This window comes from Alligator sinensis, unplaced genomic scaffold (genome assembly GCF_000455745.1).
Source record: "Alligator sinensis unplaced genomic scaffold, ASM45574v1 scaffold933_1, whole genome shotgun sequence".
In the NCBI taxonomy this organism is placed as follows: Eukaryota; Metazoa; Chordata; order Crocodylia; family Alligatoridae; genus Alligator; species Alligator sinensis.
The window spans coordinates 237,203-259,237 of NW_005842542.1; the positions used below are offsets into that span (position 1 = coordinate 237,203).

At 40.7% G+C, this 22,035-nt stretch overlaps 1 protein-coding gene across 2 annotated transcripts in view; it reads right to left on the reverse strand.

The window, feature by feature from the left end:
* The window catches only part of TENT4B (terminal nucleotidyltransferase 4B), a 68,685-nt gene that overhangs the window by 14,047 nt on the left and 32,603 nt on the right, over positions 1 to 22,035 (reverse strand). Inside the window, exons 1-5 of one of the 2 annotated variants that reach the window (XM_006031957.3) lie at positions 20,304 to 20,393; positions 10,131 to 10,177; positions 7,247 to 7,367; positions 6,252 to 6,359; positions 1,015 to 1,143 (exon numbers count right to left, since the gene is read on the reverse strand). In XM_006031957.3, the coding sequence (XP_006032019.1) occupies positions 1,015 to 1,143; positions 6,252 to 6,359; positions 7,247 to 7,367; positions 10,131 to 10,177; positions 20,304 to 20,393 (495 nt within the window). Of the gene's footprint in view, positions 1 to 1,014; positions 1,144 to 6,251; positions 6,360 to 7,246; positions 7,368 to 10,130; positions 10,178 to 20,303; positions 20,428 to 22,035 lie in introns of those variants that run through there. The other variant, XM_025213627.1, reaches the window with a different exon arrangement.

A 22,035-nucleotide genomic window follows, 5' to 3' on the forward strand; every position in this document is an offset into this window, starting at 1 on the left:
AACATGTTGGAGAGAGTCCAGCGGAAGGCAATAAAAAAGGTGAGGGGGCTGGGGCACATGACATGAGGAAAGGCTGAAGGAGCTGGGCTTATTTAGTCTAGAGAAGAGAAGACAGAGGGGGTTTAAAAGCAGCCTTCAGCTACCTGAAAGGGTGGTTGAAAGAGGATGGAGCTGGACTGTTCTTCAGTGGTGACAGATGACAGAACAAGGAGCAGCCGTCACAAGTTGCAGCAAGGGAAGTTTAGATTAGATATCCGGAAGAATTTTCTCACTTGGAAGGTAGGAAAACACTGGAACAGGCTACCCAGAAAGGTTGTGGACTCTCTATCCGTGGAGTTTTTTTTAAAACTTGGCTAAACAAAGCTTTGCCTGGGATGATCTAGTTGGAGATGGTCTTGCTTTCAGCAAGGGATTGGACTAGATGACCTCCAGAGGTCCCTTCCAACCCTAATTTTCTATGAGTCTGTGGAAGGTACCAACTCATCTCTGAAGTTGGTCTGCCGAAGCGGGGATAATGTGTTGTCCACTGTACCACTACTGACCAGGGTTCACCTAGAGTTTAATCAACATTTTACGCTGAAGAACTGCCAATTACCTTCAGTCTGATATTCTGAAAATGCTATCAGCATGTTACTTTGAGTGCCTTTTACAGTAGATCCCTCAAGTGCCATTTTAAATGCTATGGACCAGAACAGCAAGTTTCACATATTAATAAATATATAACTACTTTCACTCTTTAAGTCCTCCAAAGCAAATGGCTCTAATTCCACAATCTGGATTCCAATGTTAAGATTTTCAGACAGAATTATTAAACTAAATTCTAACTATGAGGGCAGAATTTGGCCTCAATTACACCAGCAACAATCAAATGTAAACAATGAGGGCAGAATCTGGCCTATAGACATGATATTAAACATTGAAATTTCCTATAGACGTGGCATCAAATACTGAAATTTCACAAGCAGGAAAAAACATTTTTTGCCACAATAGCATCGACAATTTCAGTTAACTCACCTGAAGAAAGCTGACAGCCATTAAAAAAAGACTATATGAACCAATTCCACCTGTGAATACTTCATTAAGGTCCCTCTGTAACAGGAACTGTTTCAATACTAAAACCAGATACGGTAATACAGGATATTTCTGAAAAAGAAAACAAGGATTTTTGGCTAAACATTATGCATACTCAAGTTTGCTGCAAAAGCCACAGTGAAAATGGTTGTGCCTAAATCACAAGACACCCATATCTTTACTTGGTATTACCATACTAAACACAACAAGTCGAAGTGACATAGGATATATTTAGATTCCTTTCCTTATGGACAGTTATTTTTGCATTGCAATGGAGGACGGTGGTCTGCAAGTTTCCCTGGATATCTTCTAAGGGATGTCAAAGGGCAGAAGAAAGGAGTGAGGGTAACCCTGTCCTCTATGATTACTACAAAGTTTCCCTAGATCTACTCCACAGTACTGTTGCTATGGAGTAAATTTAAAGAGAAACTGAGCTGGTCCTGATTGAACCAAACACATAACTACATCTGCTTTTCTTACAACTTTTCAAGGAAAACTAAAGGAATATCAGTGCAACCTACAGAAGACACTTCACAAGAGTTGCATTCTTCAGTTGCTAGACGCTGAAACCAAGATCCGACACACTTACACCTGTGAGTGTTCCTAATGAAGGGCCTCTTTATGAAAAATTGTTAAATCCACAAATTGTTTTCTAAAGAACTATTAAACTTGTATTAACTAGCTCTTCAAGATGTTTTATCCACATGGAACCCACTCAAGGTATCTGTTGGAACTATGCCAGCACCCTGCATGTCCTTGTACACATTATCCAGAGGAAACAACCTCTGTTTTTTCATCAAATCCAGAATGCCAGAGCTAAAGGACTCTGCGGTGGCAAAAAAGCAACACTGGGTTGTAGGATCTATATAAGCAAAACACTACAAAAGAAAACAACAATTTCTGCAAAGTTTGTAGCCGTTCTTTTATCAAGTATTTGTCCACATGGATCCTCTCATTGTCTTGCTGGCAACATACCAATTACATCGTTATGAGGAATCCGATTTAAATAAAAACTGAAAGACTTTCCTATAAAACTAAGAGTGAGATCTGCTTTCTTTTAGGTAAGTGCCCTAAAGTCATTTAAACTCTGTTTTGGCATTAAAAGACCATGACCATCAAATGACAACTGTACCCATACAGGATATGAGACCTCAGTGATGCAGCCACAACAATCTATGCCCAGTGGCAGAAGCAGTTACTGTCCTGACAGTGGTGTCTGACATTTGGTAATGTCATCTTAGCATTTTAAATTATTATTTCTGAGTTTCTCTCTTGAGAACTGCAAGTATGTCCAGGAACTGGAAGATTGTCTCACTGGAGACATTTGTACTTCATTAGCAAGTCCTGGCAATTGTGGGAAGAGTAGAAGTTTCCTTCTAAACAAGTTTCTTTATCAATTCCTGAGAGCAGTATTTTATTTTCTCGTGTGCTACAGCCACAAGGAGCTCCTGAAAAGAATGGCTGTAAGAATACCTTATTTATTTTGGAAGGGCTTTCTCAGTCATTTTCAGAATGCACCCTGCATGTCCTTGTACACAATGACCAAAGGAAATAAGTGACTGAGAGAGGCAGAGGCCTACCAATGATCTTTGGACATTTTAGCTGCACCCAGATGAGCATGGACCTGCAGTATGTGGTGCTGCAGATCTGTATGCAGCACTACACACCACACATGCAGGCATTCCCTGCACTGCTACCTTGCAGCACGGGGGTGGGGAGGCACACAACCAGTTCTCCTAATCTAAGTTCCTGCAATAGGCACCCCTCACTTTGAAGGAGTAGAGTGATTTACACTTGTGTAAGGCTGGACAAAATTTGTCTGCTCTACTTCTACTCTGGGGTGGGGTCAACGTAGTTCATAGCAAACATGCCAGGTGTCTCAACCCCTACTGTCTGTCATTCATTTCAAGAGGTCATGAAGGGTCCTACAGAACAATTAACAGTTGTAAGGGGTTAATAGTTTCATCTGCAAAGATGAAGCAATCAGAATATGAGCATGTTGCTTTTGATCATTACTAACACCAAATATTCTAATTCTTGTAAATTTCACCATGCAGAGGCACTTTCATCATTCTAGGCGGCCTTGCTAGGTTAGGTTATTCATTCCTGCATGAAAGGCTTCCCCGTAGTCTGAGTCTCAAAAACACAGTTTGATATTTCTCTAGTGGCTGGTGACGCCATGTCTGCACACCAGAAGGTAAGACCCATATGTAGAAATCAGAGTCTGGACCCCGTCCCATTCATGTCTCTCATAGAGGGTGAAATGATGTCCTAACTCCTAAAATCTCCTTTTCCTGCTTCAATTTACAGATTGGTCAAGGAGACCAAATAGAAAATATTGGGAGAAGGACTCATTTTATTTTTCTATTTCATCTCTGTCAGGACGCCACCTTCAGAGGAGCTGAACAATGCTGAGCAGACCCAGGGGATTTATTTAATTAAATACAGCTCTGGGTGCCAAACTAGGCAGATAAACTTAATTTCTGGTACCCTTGGTTCTAGTACAGGGGTGGGCAATTATTTTGGGCGGAGGGCCGCTTACTGAGTTTTGGCAAGCTGTTGAGGGCCACATGGGTAGCCCCGCCTCTTCACAGGGCCCCACCCCCCCAGTCACCAACTCGTGACTGGAAGTTCTGCCCCCTAACCCCTGACTTTTGCCACCAGAAGTGTCCCCACTCTTTGCCCCCCAGAAAGTACTCCCTTCAGCAAGGGATTTTGCTCCTTTAGGCAAGGGGTTCATGTTTGAACCAAAAACATACCAAATTGTATTCTAAAATGTGAACAACTAGAGCATTCATTAATTTGATTTAAAAAAAAATATTTTTGTCCTGATTTATATGCGTTTGTGTAGTGTACATAGAGATGACTGCACAATAGCTTAAAATGAAGTTTTAGTCTTGTATATTGTGGGGGGTGGGTATGTGGAGTAGATGTATGTGGATATAGAGTCTGTGGGGGGCTGTGTGTGGGGGGAGGAAGGTTGGGTTTGTGTATGGCAATGCGAGGGGTGGTGTGGGTGCATGTGTATGGTGGGGTGTGTGTGTGGGACTCACCCTATGAACACACACACACCCGCCTCCCCCCTGTACCAACACAGTCCCATGCTCTGTAGTCCAGTGATGGTGCCAGGAGCCACAGCAGGTGGTGCTAGAACAGGGCGGGGGCAGAAAAGCAGGAAACTGGCTGGAGGTGGGGCGGGGTCTAGTTGCTCAAGCCTGCTGAAGGTTCCCTCTGGGTCCTACTGCCCCTGGTTCCTGTCAGCTTTGCAGGCAGCTGGGGGCAAATAAATCTTAATTTAGTAAATTTTTTAGGGGCCCCGCAGGCCATATTTTGCCCACCCCTGTTCTAGTACCTATGTAGGCTTCGTGGTTGTAATTAGTGGTATGTTGCAGAGATTCTTGTTCAGGCATGACACTTACATTTCTAGAAGTCAAAGACGTACTATATTTACTTGAAATAAGACTAGGTTTTTTACCTTCCCAATCAGCATGGGAAAAAAGCCTCATCTATAATAATAGTACGCTTATCCTGTCTGTCCAGAGTACTCCAATTGGTCAACCAGGGGTACACCTGGGGTAACTTGAGAAGGCCCCAGGGGGTATGCGGAAGCAGTGCAGAGAAGCAGGGGCACTTCTGGTTTCGCCACTGTGCGCACAAAGGACCCCCCACCCCCTCCACTCGTCAAGCAGCTAGGGGACGCCCTGCTTCTCTACTGGCCACCAGGGGTACACAACCAAAAAAGGTTGAAGACCCCCTACCCTGTGCAGTTTCTGCCCTCCTCTGTTCCTTTCCCCCTCCTTACTGTCACATGTAGCTTGCTTCCACATTGTGCTTGGAGAAGGAACAGAGCCTGAGCAGGTCTGACAGTGGAAGGGGATGAGGGGGAAGGCTGCAGGGGAAAGAACTTATGGGGGGCAGAGGACAAGGGAGCCACTTGACTCCCTGCAGCCACCATTTTCCCTACTGTAGCAGTGGGAGGGGGATGAATTCAAGACAACACTCCAGTAATTAGATTCTACACACCTAGAATATTATAACAACTTTATAAATTTTCCATATATAGAATGGAAAATGTATAGAATAGGGAAAATATAGAATAGGGTCATGTTATATTCAGTGTCATCTTGTATTTGACAAAATACAGTAAACAAGATCACGTGCCATGTACTGAGGGAAGTCAAACATTTAGAGATCTGCACCTCATTTTGGTATTGTAATAGTTACAGATAACTATCAGTACAAAAGGCTCCTGGGCATGGTACTAGTGCTAAAGAATGCACAGCAGGCAGCAGGTCAGATTTTAAAGGAAGACTGGGGATTATGTCAGAAATATGTTCAGTCACTGCTTTATATCAAGTTAACTGGTTTACATAGTTTGATCCGTCCTGTACAGCTACTGACCTCATTTACTAGCTCACCTACTGACCCATTTGGCTTTGAGCAAACAAGGATGTCGGCGCTACCACTAGAGGAGTCAACCTCAGCATTCCGTTAGATTTAAAGACACCACCGTGCTCTACCAAACAAGCAGATTTTTACTGCTGGCTTCACCAAGGAATTTACTATGTACATCTAAATGTTTCACTAGGAGAAGAGTAAAGAAAGTTCAAAATGACTGCAAAGTTTTAACAAAAAAAAAAAGCCTATTAAAACCTAACACTTAGACTCCACATATTAAGTCATTTCTTATTTGTCTTGACAATTAAACTATATTATGCAATAACATGCAAGGATAACCTATGACAGACTCATTAACAGGAAATTTGTTAACAGCATTTTTTAAGCTATTGGGATTCATCTAAAAGTAGCCATTAAATAATGAATACCCCGTTTACTAATACACAGGCCCAAAATTAATTACAACGTTCTGCACCAACCCATGGCCTTATCACAGCCTTGAATTGCCAAGGTACTAGGGAACATGTATTCAATATTAATGCTAATGAATCATCTTGATTATATGTCTAGAGGTACACTTTCCATGAATACTTCATTCCAGAATTTTCAGGCAGCAACATACTTTTTGCCTTTTTGTGCCCCTTTGTTTGGCTATCACACTAACAAAGAATAAAAGAGTACAGTGTTTGAACACCTGATTTTACATTTCGCTTTGACTCTATTCTTATTACAAAGTGAATTGATATATAATTCAAAAGGTTCTACTATAAGTATTATCTAACCTTGATAAAATCTTTGATGAGTTGGGCTGCTTTAACCCCATTCTGTACATTAAAGCTGATATCGACTTTTACCTCAGTGAAGGAATCTGTCAGTTTAATAATAGGAACCTGACAAAGGAAAGAGAAAGTTGAAGTTAATGTACAGGGATCTCAACTGTAATCTATTTTCCAAGATCTACTGAACTTAAATACTACAATATGGTTTATAGATAGCTGCACTAGCAAATAAACTCTTCTAGATTTGCAGAGGGAAGGCTGGGGGGGGAAGGGAGGGGACAACAAACAAACAAAGCAAGACAGTAAGATCACAAGAGCACTGAATTAATAAGATCTCATTTCCTTTTTGCCCATACCTTTAAATGATTTATGCTTTACTCAAACACAAAGTATTTTTAATTTGAAATCTATTATATATAATATAGTAATATTTATGAAGGTTCCCTAACATGTAATTGCAAAGTCAAAATAGTATCATTTCTAGTGAGGAAAACACCAGAGGGAGACAATGATTAAGAAATAAAGACCTTTGGTTTCAGAAAATATTTTCAAGAGAAAATACAAATCTCAGGAAATCTATCAATGACTGGAAGAAAACATAGACATGAGCGACACTTCAGAAACAGGTCAGGAATGAGTTTCACTGAGTGAATTATTTATGTATTAAAAAACCAGAGCAGAAATTTCTCATCCAGGATAGAATTTGTCTATTTAAATATCCTCACCTTTCCAACCCCTAAAAAAAATAATTCAGAATCATTATAAGTACACTTATAACTACGGTAGCTGATATAATTACTGTTATAAGCCACAGCCTGGTTGACTCGTCAGTAGTAATAAAAATATTATTATGTATTAATAAGTAAACAGGTTTGACTTTGAATGTATACAAAGTAATGCATGTCTGGTCAAGACATTTTCCAAAGGACACTTGCCAAATTAGAAATTCCCTTTAAAAACATTAAACTGGGGGACCAAAAAACAAACAAACAACTTACAGTTGCTTTGTCTAAAACCTTCACTGAATTTTCATCCGCTACATTGTGCTTTCTGAGAGCTTCTTCCAGGGTCCAAAGAGGTAATGTTTCCCATTTCCCAAACACAACTAAGTCAATATCACTGAAATGGGGAAAAAAATTGCAAAGATAGTTAATTTAAAATATACATGAATGCCAGTTTTTTGCTTTTGCTTTGTTTTTTAATGTATGCCACTGAAATGTAACATGAGTATTGATTCCTCTGTAAATTCCCTTGAATAAAAGAAAGAAAAACTTCAAAATAATACAAGACAATTCGGATTCCAAGGAACAATTGTTATATATTTTAAAATCAGATGGGAAGCAACCATCAGATACTTTGATAATACTAATTGTGACAAAAAGTAAAGTTTAAAATATGAAAACAGCTCAGACCTTTAACAGTTAATTTAGGCTAGGAACAGAAGTTGCACATAAACCAGTATAAATGATTGGAAACAGTTCATAACTGTAAAGCAACAGAAATTCAGTGCACATACATCGATTTCAACATGGCTGAAGCCAGTTTAAGATAAACCTGGATGGATGTAGTACCAGACTTCATTGGTTTAGGTTAAATTGGTTTATTGAATTTCTGTCCTAGATCCCCTCCAGATTCAAATTAACTCAGTCCCCCAGCATCCCAGAATGCTTTGCACCTTCCCCACAAACCCTACCCCTTGTGCAGTGGGCAAGCCAGCCTTGGCCTAAGCCGTCTGCTCCAGCCCAGCAAGGAAGCGTGCTTTTAGTGAATAAATCAGAATTTCTAAAGCGTGAAACTGTTGCCTCTTAATTGACTTCTACTATGAAAAAGAAACATGGGAAAACAAATTATTTCAGTACTACTTTGCATAAAACTGGATACCCAGCAATGCCAAGATATTAAATATATATGTATTTTTTTCAAATTTTGTAAGTATTTATTTATTTAACGTCTTAATTAAGTCTCCAAATTTTGCCTTTGAAGTGAGGATAGCAAGCCCTAAATAGAATTATCAATTAAAATATTTTCATACATAAAAAAGGGGAGATCTACAGGAGTCCAGTCTGAGCTGTATATTGGGCTTGCTGGGAGAGATTCTCTGGTGTGTGCCTAGAGAGGAACAGATTAATCTACTGATTGAATAATTGGTAACTGCCCACTATTGCATTGAGTTTCAGGCCTTTGGAAAGAGCAGAAATTTCAGAATCAGCAAGGTTAAGACATATGAAGGGAATCACAGGCTGCCAACAATTAAACTGGTGGGGATTCCAATAGCATAAAATTAAAAAGTTGTCTGTATTAATGCAAACTATGGGAGGAGACCACAATATTCCCTGCTTTCTTTTTTCCCTTAAATGAAAGCTTATTCAAACCCTTTGAAGACATCAGGGTACATTTTTATTCTAAATGTCCTTTTGGTTTGTAACTTCAGGTCTGCTTTCCAATGAAGCAGAAAAAAGAAAATATATAAATTCTATGATTTTGTTCATTCACTAACACTCCATTAGGAATCTTACCATTTGTAAAAAAAGAATATATTCACACTAGACAAATTACTTATGGCTGACAATAAGCAATAGCAACAGGCAAGTTCAGCACCAGTTTAACTGCATTCCGTTTAGCTAACCAGGACAGACCATGTTCAGTACGTTTCAGAAAGGATATTCTCGGACTGAGTTTTAAAAAAGGCTTCCTGAAGTGGTAACCACCACTCTTGTCTCAGTCTGCATTTGTGTCTAAACCTGCATTGAACCCGTTGCAATGCTAAACATCAGCAACTTTTTTCTGGGTTTAGACAAGAATAGACAGGACACTTAACATACTGAGGGTACATATGATTTTCAGGACAGCACAAAAGACCCTACCAGATGACCGATCATCTAACTCAAGGCTGTCCAACTAGTGGCCTGTTGGTTGCACGGGGCCCATGAGCAGTAATGTGCAGCCCTTGGGCGCTCACCTGGCCACTGTTCCCCTTTTTACTCTAGCTGCAACAGCAAAGAGAGACTCCAGGTCTCCTCCTCTTCCTGCTTTTGCCCCAGGGGGCAGGGCAACAATATGGGGAACTGAACCAGAGTTTGGGCTGAGAGAGGCAGGGCAGAAAAAATTGGGGCTGTGCACTGCAGTGGTGGGGGCGCCCACATGGGCACATTTTGCAGCTGGGGAGGGAAGTCGTTCTCCCGTGCCCAAATGGTACAGAGGCAAGGGACACCTATGCAGGTGCATCATTCAGCAATGGGTTGGGAGGGAGCACCACATGGCAGAACTCATGTGGCCTCAATGGTGGGAAGCTCCCAGGGGTTAGCAGCTGGACAGCCCTGATCAAACTAAACCCTTGGAACTAGCATATGTAACAGGATATTCAAAGATTGTTTTAGAAAAACAGAATCAAAAGCAGTCAGCAGCGAGTGCTTAACATGAGAACCTCAGATCTAGGCCACTTAACCTTGCAACTAGAAATGAAAGAAAAAATATGAATCAAAAGGAAGTTTGATGCCTGTTAATGGGTAACAAAGTAGATCAAAAGATCCAGTTTATCATGTTAACCTAAAATGTTATTTTATTAACTATACTAAGCACCTAAATTCTCCTGAATAAAGTAGGGAAATGCTACAGTAAAAAAATAAGGCAGGCATGTAGCCAAGGTATATTCAGAATGTATTTTAATACAAAATATATGCAATGATTGTGACTGACAGTGAAATAAAAAAATCAGAACTTCCTTGGGTAGAATATTTGCTCAATACCCGACTATTTTCCTAAATCTGCATGCATATTACTCCAGCATGAGGAGACGGAAGATAATTGGACAGAACACAGGACCCTGAAACCCTACTGGAATAGAGAGATACAAAAAAAAACAAAAAAAAAAAAACTACTAACCTTGTTGGTAAATATAAACCAGTTTTAAAACTTCCAAATATCTGCACCTGAAACACAGAAAACCTTATTTAATTAAAAAAATTCTGAAGTCGCCTAAAAGACGTATTATTTATTAAAGTTTGACTACTGCAACCCTCTATAGGTAGTTGATATTCCTGAACTGCACATTATGAACAAAAAGGGTTTATGATATAGTAATTTAAACATGTAACTAATTTAACAAATATCTGTAGGTCTAGTGGTTGATTGCTGGATTGTATTATTACTACATTGCAGTAATACTATAATGCAGTACAGTGATACAACACAGCAAATCAGCCACTAGACCTACAAATATTTGTGTAAGTAGATTTCAAATAGCATAATTAAAATAAATACATACATTTCTAATGCAAGTATTGTATATGAAACAACTTTAATAGCTTTATTAGTTTTTCCATTGTAAACCCCCAATTTAAATTTTTAAATGGAAAAAAAAAAAAAATCACTGTATAAAAAGTGATTCATATTTAAGTTCAAATTTAGTTTACAGTGTCTAAAAAGAAAAAAAAACATTAGAAAACCATGTGAAAATAGTGAGGAAAAAATTACTAGTTCAATTACTTTTTGTGTTTTTATGACCGGATGGGCAGGTTTCCCTGGAAGGCCAGTCTGAAGGGGAAAGGAGTCCCGGAGAACTGGTTGTATTTTACTGAAACCTTACTGAGGGTGCAGGGACAAACTATCCCAAATGTGCAGAAAGAATAGCAAATATAGCAGGTGACCAGCTTATCAGAGAACACTCCAGTGAACTTAAACACAAGGAAGATTACAAGAAGCGTAAGCTTGGACACACAACTAGGGAAGAGTATTGCTCGGGCATGCAGGGATGAAATGAGGAAGGCCAAAGCGCAGTTGGAGTTGAAGTTAGCAAGGGACATGAAAGGTAACAAGAAGGGTTTCTATATCTTTGTTAGTGATAAGAGGAAGGTCAGGGAATGTATGAGTCCCTTACTGAATACGACAGACAGCCTAGTGATAGACGAGGAGAAAAAGGCTGATCATCAATGCCTTTTTTACCCAAGTCTTCACACGCAAAGTCAGCTCCCAGATTATTGCATCAGGCAGCACAGTTTGGGGGAAAAATGAGTAGACTTCAGTGGTGAAAGAACAGTTTAGGGACTATTTTGAAAAGCTGGACATGTACAAGTCCACGGGGCCAGATACAATGCATCCAAGGGTGTTAAGGGAGTTGGCTGATGTGATTGCCAAGCCATTGGCTATTATCTTTGAAAACTCATGGCGAATGGGGGAGGTCCCAGAAGACTGAAAATGGCAAACATAGTACCCATCCTGAAGCAAGAGAAGGAGGATCCAGGGGACTACAGACTAGTCAGCCTCACCTCAGTCCCAGGAAAAAATCATGGAGGTCCTCAAGGAATCCATTTTAAGCACTTAGAGGAAAAGAAGGTGATCAGGAACAGTAAGCATAGACTCACCAAGAGCAAGTCATACCTGACCAACCTGATTCCCTTCTATGAGGAGATAACTGGCTCTGTGGATGCGGGAAAAGCAATGGACGTGACATGCCTTGACTTTAGCAAGGCTGTTGAAACAGTCTCCCACAGCATTCTTGCGGGCAAGCTAAGGAAGTATGGGCTGGATGAATGGAGTGTAAGGTGGATAGAAAGCTGACTGAATCATCAGGTTCAACATGTAGTGATCAATGGCTCGACATCTAGTTGGCAGCCAGTATCAAGTGGAGTGCCCCAAGGTTTGGCCCTGGGACTGGTTTTGTTCAATATCTTCATTAATGATCTGGAAGATGGGATGAAGTGCACCCTCAGCAAGTTTGCAGATTACATCAAGCTGGGGGGAGTAGCAGATACACTGGAGGATAGGGCTAGGAATCAGTGACCTAGACAAATTGGAGGATTGGGTCAAAAGAAATCTTAAGAGGTGCAACAAGGTCCTGCACTGGGGATGGAACAATCCCATGCACCAGTACAGGCTTGGAACCAGCTGGCTAAGCAGCAGCTCTGCAGAAAAGCACCTAGGGTTTACAGTGGACAATAATCTGGGTATGAATCAACAATGTGCCCTTGTTACCAAGAAGGCTAACCTACTAATGCACCCCAATATGCGAAGAGTTGCCAGTGGATTGAGGAAAGTAATTATTCCCCTCTATTCTGCACTGCTGAGGCCATATCTGGAGTAGAGTGTCGAACTTTGTGCACACCAGTACAAGAAGGATGTGGACAAGTTAGAGAGAGTCCAGCAGAGGGCAACAAAAATGGCTAGGGGGCTGGAGCACATACCCTAATTTTCTATGATTCTATTATGTAAAACGCGTTTGTTTTTAAAATGTGATTTTACAGATAGCAACTCTAGAATTTTTGAAAGATAGGATTTTGAAGATCCAAACTGTTCCAAATTGCATGGGAAATGGTATACACCGTTCTCTTGTCTCAGCTAAACAAACTCCAATTATTTCTTAAGGATCCATAAATACACTATGTTTGTTGTCTCCTTGATGTAGTTGTGTTTAATCATTACTTACAATAAAAGTTCATGGTGAACTTGTATTGAATATGGTTTGACCAAAACCATGTTTTGGCTGCATACACATGTTCAGATTATCTGAAAGATTTCTCCCGGGGTTGATTTTCTGGTAGGAAAAAAAAAAAAAAAAAAAAAAAAACAACTTACTAGGAGATCCCTGAACAAACACTTAATTGCTGAGACCCTGAGGAGCAAACAGCTTAACAGTGCTGATATTGCACAGCCAGGGGGACTCTGTACACGCATCTCAGCATGGCAGAGGTGCACAAGGCAGCCCTGACTGGCTGATCCAGAATGCCCAGGGTCAGCCCGTGTCTCCCTGTTACTTAATGAGGAAATCATGAAGGGGGTATGTTCTCTTCCAGTAGAGTCCAGTGAATGACAGAATGTCTCCCAGGAGGTTGGAGGGGAGCAAAAGCACGCCGGGATGCTTGAGGACTGCTGCAGCATCTCCCAGAAGAGAATGTGTAGACAGTCCCCCTCCCAGGAGAAACTCTCCTAGAAGTGACTTAATCCAAGTTACTTTTCTCCTGGAGTAGCCATTTTTGCTCTGGGAGTAAGAGCCTGAACCATCTGCATACTTGCGGTTTCTCCTAGTAGACCAGCAACTCTCACAAGAGAAACTGAATGTCTGCATATGGCCCCAATTAACTCAGAAGGGTACAAGGGCTGGTCAGCATTTGGCTCCCACTCTCTGTGGTACGTTACTGGTACAACAAGTAAGTCTCCATACTTTGTCTCATCTTCAGCAAGACCTCCCTACAGAAGCACACAGATTGCTCTGATGCACATTTCATGTACTGATGTTTTCCCCTCAGCTATTTCAAATGGCCATTTGTATTTTAATATTCCGCCCAAGGTATTATTTTTATGGTTACATAAAACAAAAATTTTGCAAGTGACATGATATTTTAAATGTATCATTTGGAAAAACAAAGTATTTTTCAGAGTTTAAGTTACTATGCCTTTCCTTTTTTTTTTTCTTACCCTAAAAAGCCATTTTTACATACTCTTCTGTAAGAATTCGTAAATTGTTATGTTCAGAGACAGGGGGTGGGCAGCGTATGCACAAGTGAGCAACTGTGTATGAGCAATGGCTTCTTTCAAGCCAGCTGAAACTAATATCCAGATTTTTAAGGAACTTGACAGCTTTATAACCCATGTACTAAAGAATCAACAAAATCATCTACCTGACTCCACTAGGGTCCATACAAGCCATTACTTTTGCCAACAACACAGAGTAAAACGTTCTTACACAGTAAAACAAATGGCCCAAAGAGCAAAGGAATACCCAAATCTACCCTCACACAGCAGCAAAAAAACATTAGTGAGTGAAAAATATTCTGTAGCATACAAATAAGAGACAAGTTGGTCAGAAACAGTGAATGAAACTTAGCAGTGGAATGCATGCAACCTTTGTAGAAAAGTGAGCAGCACATATTTATCTCTCAACACTACAACAATGAGTAATATGAGAAACATTTGTGAGAAACATTTAAAAAAAATACTAAAGGAAACCAATGCTTGATTTAACAATCAAACAAATGTTGAAGTGCTTTAGCTCTCCTTCCATTTATATCTTTAACCCATCCCAAATGTGGAACATTACATGATTTACTTCACAAGAACAGTGCAGACAGTAAATTTGTGCTGTAAGTAGTACTACTGGTAGCATGCATTTTTTTTTTTTTTACCTTATATAGGGGCAAATGTTGGTTTTTGTTTACAAACTGCTGATATATTATGTAATGCCACAGTGGACTTCTTTTCCTCAGTGCACATATTTTTAGTATTCTGCCTTGAATTCTTAGACATGGACGCAATAAAGTACAGTACTAATGCTTCTGAGGAAACCTTTACCAGAGTATTTCTGGACACAACCCATGCACCAAACAGATCCTGACAAACTTCTCAAGTTAATGCCGAGCTTGAAAGAAGAAAAAAAAAAAATCTTCTTCAACTTGCCAGTGGCCCAAGAGGAAAATTTCCAAAGCTGGTTTATAATCCTTCTCTCCCAACATAAACTCTAGAAAAACTCACTGTTTGTTTTGTACAGAGTTAAGTTTTCCACTTCCTGTGCTGCATCCAACTATGGTATTATCATAATTGCAATGCACAAGGTATGCAATATCGACTAAGGCCTATAAGGAGGACTATGCTAATATTTGGGCATGATTAAAGATAATGCGACACACTTACCCTCAATTTCACTACAGGAGAGCTCTTGTAAATTCAGATACTAGCAAGATTTAATGTTCATTTTGTCAAAGTCTTTAATTTTAAGTGTCTTCATTTAAACCACTCGTGTTGTTCTGCTTCAATGTAATTAAAGCCTTTCTTATGGTGGAACTCTGCTGATGCCAAGAACAGTTCTCACTTGCTAGGAATGTTTCCTTCTAAGCACATTCCCCTCGAGTAAGAGAGCAAATGACACAATTGCTAACTTCTATAAATAAAGTTACAGTTTAAGATTGTGTACCAAGGAAAGAGAAACCATACTCGATTGTAATATACATTTAGGGTGGTTACACCTGACTTCTGGTGTTTCACTGTCAAATCATACATAACATTTAAATCTCAGTGCAACTAATTTGAAATTAAAAGCTAAATTACATGAATCAAATTGTGATTAATTAAAATATTGAAGCTTCCTCACAACGAACACAAATAATTAATATCCAATTGGTAGAGGAAGTAATATTGATTTCTAAATTGCATTTTATGTAATGAATTTATTGTTGTAATCCTTTAAAGTTTTAATCTGTTTACGCTCAACATCTTAATTTGGAAATATATGTAAAGTTTTTAAAATGTGAGAGCAATAATTTGCGAGCCACGAGCTGCAACACTACACTATCATCTACAGCAGGTTGGCAACCTTTTGCCGGCACAGGCTGCAGCTTGCAACCTTGCAATCTGTGGGCCACAAATCTCTGCCCTTCCACTCCCCCCCAAGTGGCCAGCTGCCAGAAACCCAATCCCTCTGGAACAAGGATAAACTCAGACACCACGAAGCAGCGTCTCTGCAGTCTCTTTAGACAACTATAGTTACCACTAACAAGATAGAAGAACAAGTATGAAAAGTGAAAGCCCTACATGTGAAGATCAGTTTACTTAATCCGTCTCCTTTAATATTGCTGTAAACTATCCCAATTTTGTTGGTTTGGAGAGCAAAATTATTGGTGGCATAATTTTATTCTGTGAAAGCCTCAAGAATATAGACAACAGTGAAAATGCTTGTCACCCCATTACAAAAGATAAACTACCATGATATCAACTAATTTCTGGAATAAAACCGCATACTGTATTATATATACAGGTATAATCCTCCAAGCCCAACAGAAAAGGTCTGGGTCCTCCCTCTTTAGATCCTTTTCTTGCTATTCCCCTGGCATCACAGCCTCTTCCCCCACCTATAGTGTGAGACAGATTGTGGATTTGTTTCTTTTCACTGGGAACTTTAAAGGGATTTCAGTTTCAGGTGTTAGGAGAGAAGCCTTCCCAGACCTCTAGCAGGAAATAGCTACTTGCTATAGCATGCACACTGCTCTTCTAGTAATGACTGTAAAAAGGCAAATAGGGATGTCTACTAACAGAGATACAAGTCACGTCAGTCAATTAGCCACATGCCAGGCTCATTTTTTAATATCTGAACAGGGCTAGAATCCTGTTCTTCTATAAGTCTATCTGTGATTCTCAACCAAGGTGCCATAGCACCCTGGGGTGCCTTAAAATCTTTTCAAGGGTGCCACACGGTACCACAGTGTCAGCACTGCTAGTTTTGCAAACATGATTCACAAGATAAACTCAGAGATTTCACACACAAATCCATACTTATGATCTTTCTGAATTCTTTGCAACATAAAAACTGCTCTATTATTTTTCTGTAGTCAAGAACAGATAGAAAACTAAAAGCTGACATTTTTCAAGTCTAAAAAGGTTGAGAACCACTGGTATAGCAACATGCACATTTCTTCTCTTAAGCATAGAAAAGTATGGCAACTTGCTGGATCTGCTATATTTAGATGCCAAGTCTAACTGTAGACTGGATCTGACCCGAGCGATATGATAGACATTAGTACAATATAGGGGAAAAATCATTACGTAAACCATAAGGAAGTTCTAAGAAAGGGAGAGAGAGGCATAAAATTCCTTTACTCTTTTTTCTTAGCACATTAGTAGTGGGGGTATTACCATCTTCTAGATCTGACAAGTTGTGGTTACAAATAAACACAGCAGATACAAATGACTGCACACTCAAGACTAGGAGCTGGATATGATACACCTACAAAAGGAGCATCCCACTGTACTGTTCAAAACACGTGACCTCCAGAGGAATGTGTTCCTTTGGAAATGGTTCTGCCAGGGGGCATCTCCAACAGGATCTCCTAATCTGGGGTTCTTTCTCCAGTACCACAGATTTCTTTGTATTTGGAATCGGGAAAGGCACGTTGAGATAATGTTTCTGCTACTTCTCAGCCCTATCCAAGTGTTGGGGTCAACAGTGGCCTGCATATATGCATTAGGATACATGAGTAATCATGGTTCTGGAAGACATGTCTACCTTTTTTTTTTCCCCCCAGGAGAAAGCTTCAAGTCCCTTTTATACTATGTCCATTCCATTGAGAATAGAAAACTCCAGCCATCTGATCTCCCAGAATCTGGAGGACAATAAGAATTGGCTTTGCACAGGTATTGTCCCTAAGCAGAGGAGCCATTCATTGTTTATATATCTGCATGAGTTAAATATACAGAGTCCTCTGGATTCTGGTTAGACTTCAAAGCCTTAAGGTCAGATGGCAGGAGGTGAAGTATAACAAGATAAGTTAAATGAGGAAGTGGAGCAGAAAGGTTTGAGAGAAAGAAAGGAACAGCAGGAAAAGAAACAAGATTAAAAAAAACATAGGAAGATACAAGGTAGAGGAAACATATTGAAGACAGTGTTCAACAATACATCATTTGATTGATCTCACAAGCATTTGTCAAAAATATTATTCAACCAAAAAATCTGTAGTATTCAGGTAGTTTTATGATTGGATAAATGCCAATTTACAAATAAATTAGATAAAGACCACGGAAATGTTTATATATTCCAAGCATTTTCCCTCACTATTTTACTAGGCCCATTAGCTATTTACAAAAAGAAAACATGTTTTTCAATTGAAAAAAATCTGACAAATCAAATCTGAAATGAAATTGTTTAAAACATGATCTGTAGATGTTGCATCACAGATATTCTTCCACCCTAGCTAGTAGACTTACTTCATGGACCCGTAGATCTAAGGTACTGGAGTTGCAAAAACTTCTGTGACGGGACACTTTACAGGTCTGTTTAATTATATTCATTATCTTACATATTACAATTTAACAGATGTATCTGCTAATTTTGGATTCTTTCTTGCTTGCCTATACCAGTGTCTCTTATATCAGGGCTGTCCAACTGGCAATGCACAAAGGGGTAATACATGCCTAGTGTTGCGCATTCTAAGTTTTTACCGATTTTCACCGATAATTTCCATGATTTTTTTTTTTTTAAGTCATTCAGTTTTTACTGATTTACACCTGTTTTTCAGTTCAAATCCCTGTTAACTGGCACGAGTTTCAATTCCCTGTGTCCGTGAACAGGGAATTGAACTGAAAAACGGGTGGTGCTAGTAAGCTAAAAGTGCCACTGTGCCAGTTACCTGAGGCACAGATTTCCAGCCGGCCGGAGAGGAGGAGCGGTGGCGGCAGCTGCTTGCAGAGCAGGGGGCAGTGGCATGGCAGTAGATGAGCAGGGGCCAGGGAAGGGTGGCTGGAGCTGCTGCCTGGAGGCGTGGGGCTCCTGTCTCTGACCCCAGGTAAGGCAGGACGCACCATGGGAATCCATCCCGGGGCAAGCAGGTCCAAGCTGCACCCTGGCGGCTCCAGCTTCAGCCCTGCCTCGGGCACTGGGAGCTGCGAGCCCCGCGGGGGGCAGGGCAGCAGGGAGAACCAAGTCCCACTCCCTGCGGCAGGCACTGCACCCAGCCACTCCACGTAAGCTCACAGGGCTGCAGCCGCTGCCTGGGGGTGCCGGGCTCCCAGCTCTGACCCCAGGCAGGGCGGGAGGTGCCAGTGCTGGGGTCAGGTCTCATTCACCCTCCAACATCCAGCAACATGCCACTACCCACACCCCCCCCAAACACCAAGGCAGCCCGGCAGCAGGCTGCTGCAGCAGGGGGGAGAGGCGCAAACGCAGCCATGCAAGAAAGGCAGGGCGCGGTGCCATGTGCTTCCTACCGCTGATCTGGGGGCACGTGCCCCCCAGCCCACAGCCCTCCCAGGGGATGTGTAGCAGCAAAAACTGCACTCTCCCACCCCGCACCCTATACCCACTGACAGCTCCCCCTACTTTGCTCCCTGCTGCAGCCGCAGGAGCGGCTGATGAGCTGTACCACGTACTTCCCCCTGCCCCTTCCCTAGTCCCAGGAGCCTTACTCCCTCACTGCTGATTTAAACCAATTTTTTTTTCCTTTTCTTCCTTTTATCCTGATCATCCCGGTTTTTATGTTTCATAGATAAAGCCCAAAAACTTCCTGGAGATATACATACATTTTTTTTTTTTTTTTTTTTTTTTTTTTTTAAATAAAAGTAACTGAGAAAACAGAACATGTATGTGCCCCACAGGCTCCTAACCAGCCATGACTCCTCTAATTGTTCTGGCTGCATAGCAGCTGGAGTCTCTAAACCAGGGGTTTTCAACCTTTTTGAGTCAGTGTAACCGCAGCAGCCATACATGAGGCAGTGTACCCCCAGTGGCCGGATGTGAAGACGGGGGGTGACATGCAGCCGGACAACCCGTTGACAACCCCTGCTCTAGACTCCACTGCTGCTTCTTGCCTTTACACCAAGGGGTGGGGCAGTGCAGCAGCACAGGGAACTGAGGGTGAGTCTGGGCCATGCTGGGAGGTGGGGGGGAAAGAGGAGGAAATTGGGGCTGAGTACCAGGGTATAATGCAGGCACATTTTGTGGCAGGAAGGGATTGCACTTGCACAGAGCAGTGGTGGGGGGAGGGTTGCTCAGTGCAGCAGCAGCGAAGAGTTGCCTGCATGGTCGACCAGTGCAGTGGTCAAAAGAGTGTCCACACAGGATGCCTGGTGTGGCCTGTGCTGCAACCAGTCCCACTAGTGTGGCCTCCAGGGGCTTAAAAGTTTGACCCTGTCTTACATCATTATGGCCATCAAGCTACCCCCACCAAAAACCAACCTACCTCTGCACTTATGCCTAACCTCATGCTCCTAAGTAACATATTGCAGGTATAAAAAACCCCCAAAATATATGAAATATATGAAAACTTAATAACATTTCATGCCCTTTCTTTTTCTGTAGTATAGCTCATTTAGATCCTTAGGACAGGGCCTTTGTTCCTGTATTGTTTTAAAATGCCATGTTCAACTGTATTGCTTCCAGGGAAAAAGTGTCATTGTATATTATATTTGGCTAGAAAACATTATCATCATCATTATTAATATCAATAGCAGTAATAATAGTAATTATTAATATTATCATCATTAGAAAAGGTGATCTTTTAATTAAGAAAGTTGTTTACAATAAATGAACAAAAAATCATAAAGAGCTAAAGCTTTAAAATCCTGCCAGGTCCTACTCACATCTGCATTTGGCCAGAGTTCCTTAATAACATTTTCTATCCTATTCACCACTTCCATTCGCATCCTCTCTTCTTCAGCTCTAGGAGACATATATTTGTAGAAGTCAATGATTTCCTCGTGAAGACTGGAAAGAGAGAGAGGGGAGGGGGGAGAAAAATCCAACAAAAATTACCACCACCACCACAAAAAAAAAATCTGTGTAATATAAACAGGATTTTATTATTTCAAACCAATAGCTGAAAAATATTTCTTGAACACCAAATACTGCCTTTAAACCAGAAGCAACTTTGTTTTAGCAGATTAATGGAACAAAATGTCATCCATTCACCTACAAAATAGATGCTAAACTTGTTGCATGTTTACTAAAAATATGCAAAAGGAAACCAAAACCAAAGTTGCTTTTGTTTACATTAAAAGTGAAGACTAATACCACCACTAAACAGTAGTAAGTTTAAAATCTTCAATTAACACTCAATATAATTAAGGTAGGATGCATTATGCAGGCATTTAAACAAGGCTTTTAAGCCATCTTTTTCTAATTGACCCCTGAGCACAAACAGGCATCTGCAGAAACAATTTGCTATTCCACTTGAATTCAGTTACCAGTGATTTAAAAGGATGTGAAATAGCAACTGAACTGTCATTGCAGCTACACACCTGTTTGTTTCTGCTAAACAGCACACATTCAGACCCAACAACATATTCTGTACCATTAGCACTATAGTGAGTAATGCATAACTGGGAACACAGAAGAATATGAGCCTGATAAATGACCAAGATGAGAGACAGACTGCATTTGAGCAGGTAGTAGTAGTAGTAAGGGTTTGAGTAGGGTTTTTGTGAATTTCATCTACATGCTGACATTATGTTTGATTAACCAGGAAAACAAGGCAAAAAACAAAATAAATAAAACAATGCTCCCCTCCAAAAAACAATATTCTCCCAGCTTTCTCTCCTTCTACACTGTCAAATTAAACAGTCCTTCAATTCCTAAAAGATTAGAGTCCTGGCACAGAGCTGCTTATTTTATTTAACTAGTTTGTTACAGCCCTAATATGCTAGCAGGTAGTTGCTTCAAACACGTTTTAAAGAAGGTAAGAGCCATACAAAACGAATCCCTCTTGCCCTAGAGTTCTGATGGACTACTAAGGGGAGTGATTTGCAAAGTTAAAGCCTTTCAATGAGAAATGAAAAGTCTTCGTAATATCTGCACAAGAGATTAGGGGAACAAACAGTCTCTATTTTTATATAATTAGGGATCTACCTAAATTGTGGAGAGGCAAAGGGTTTTTTTGCAATCAACTCACAGTTCGCACAGCATATTTTGTGTAATCTGCAGCACAACAGAACTTCGGTGCACATAAACTGCTTTCAAAACCAGTTTAAGATAAACCTGGATGGATGTAGTATCAGACTTCACTGATTTAGGTTAAATCGGTTTATTGAACTTCTGCCCCAGGTTCCCTCCAGATTCAAGTTAAGTCACAGTACCACAGCATTCCAGGATGCTTTGCACCTCCCCTGCAACCTCCCCTACCTTGCAGGGTAGGTAGGCCAGCCTTGGCCAAAGCTGTCTGCTCCAGTCAAGCCACAAGGTATACTCTAAAATCTCCCAGACTCTGGCCTGGGCCACTGCAGGCATGTGGCTGCATTTCTGGAATCAAAAGTAAATGTCTGTTCGTTTGCTTATTGGTTCAATCTATGCAACTTAAACTAACTTGCAAAGATTGAA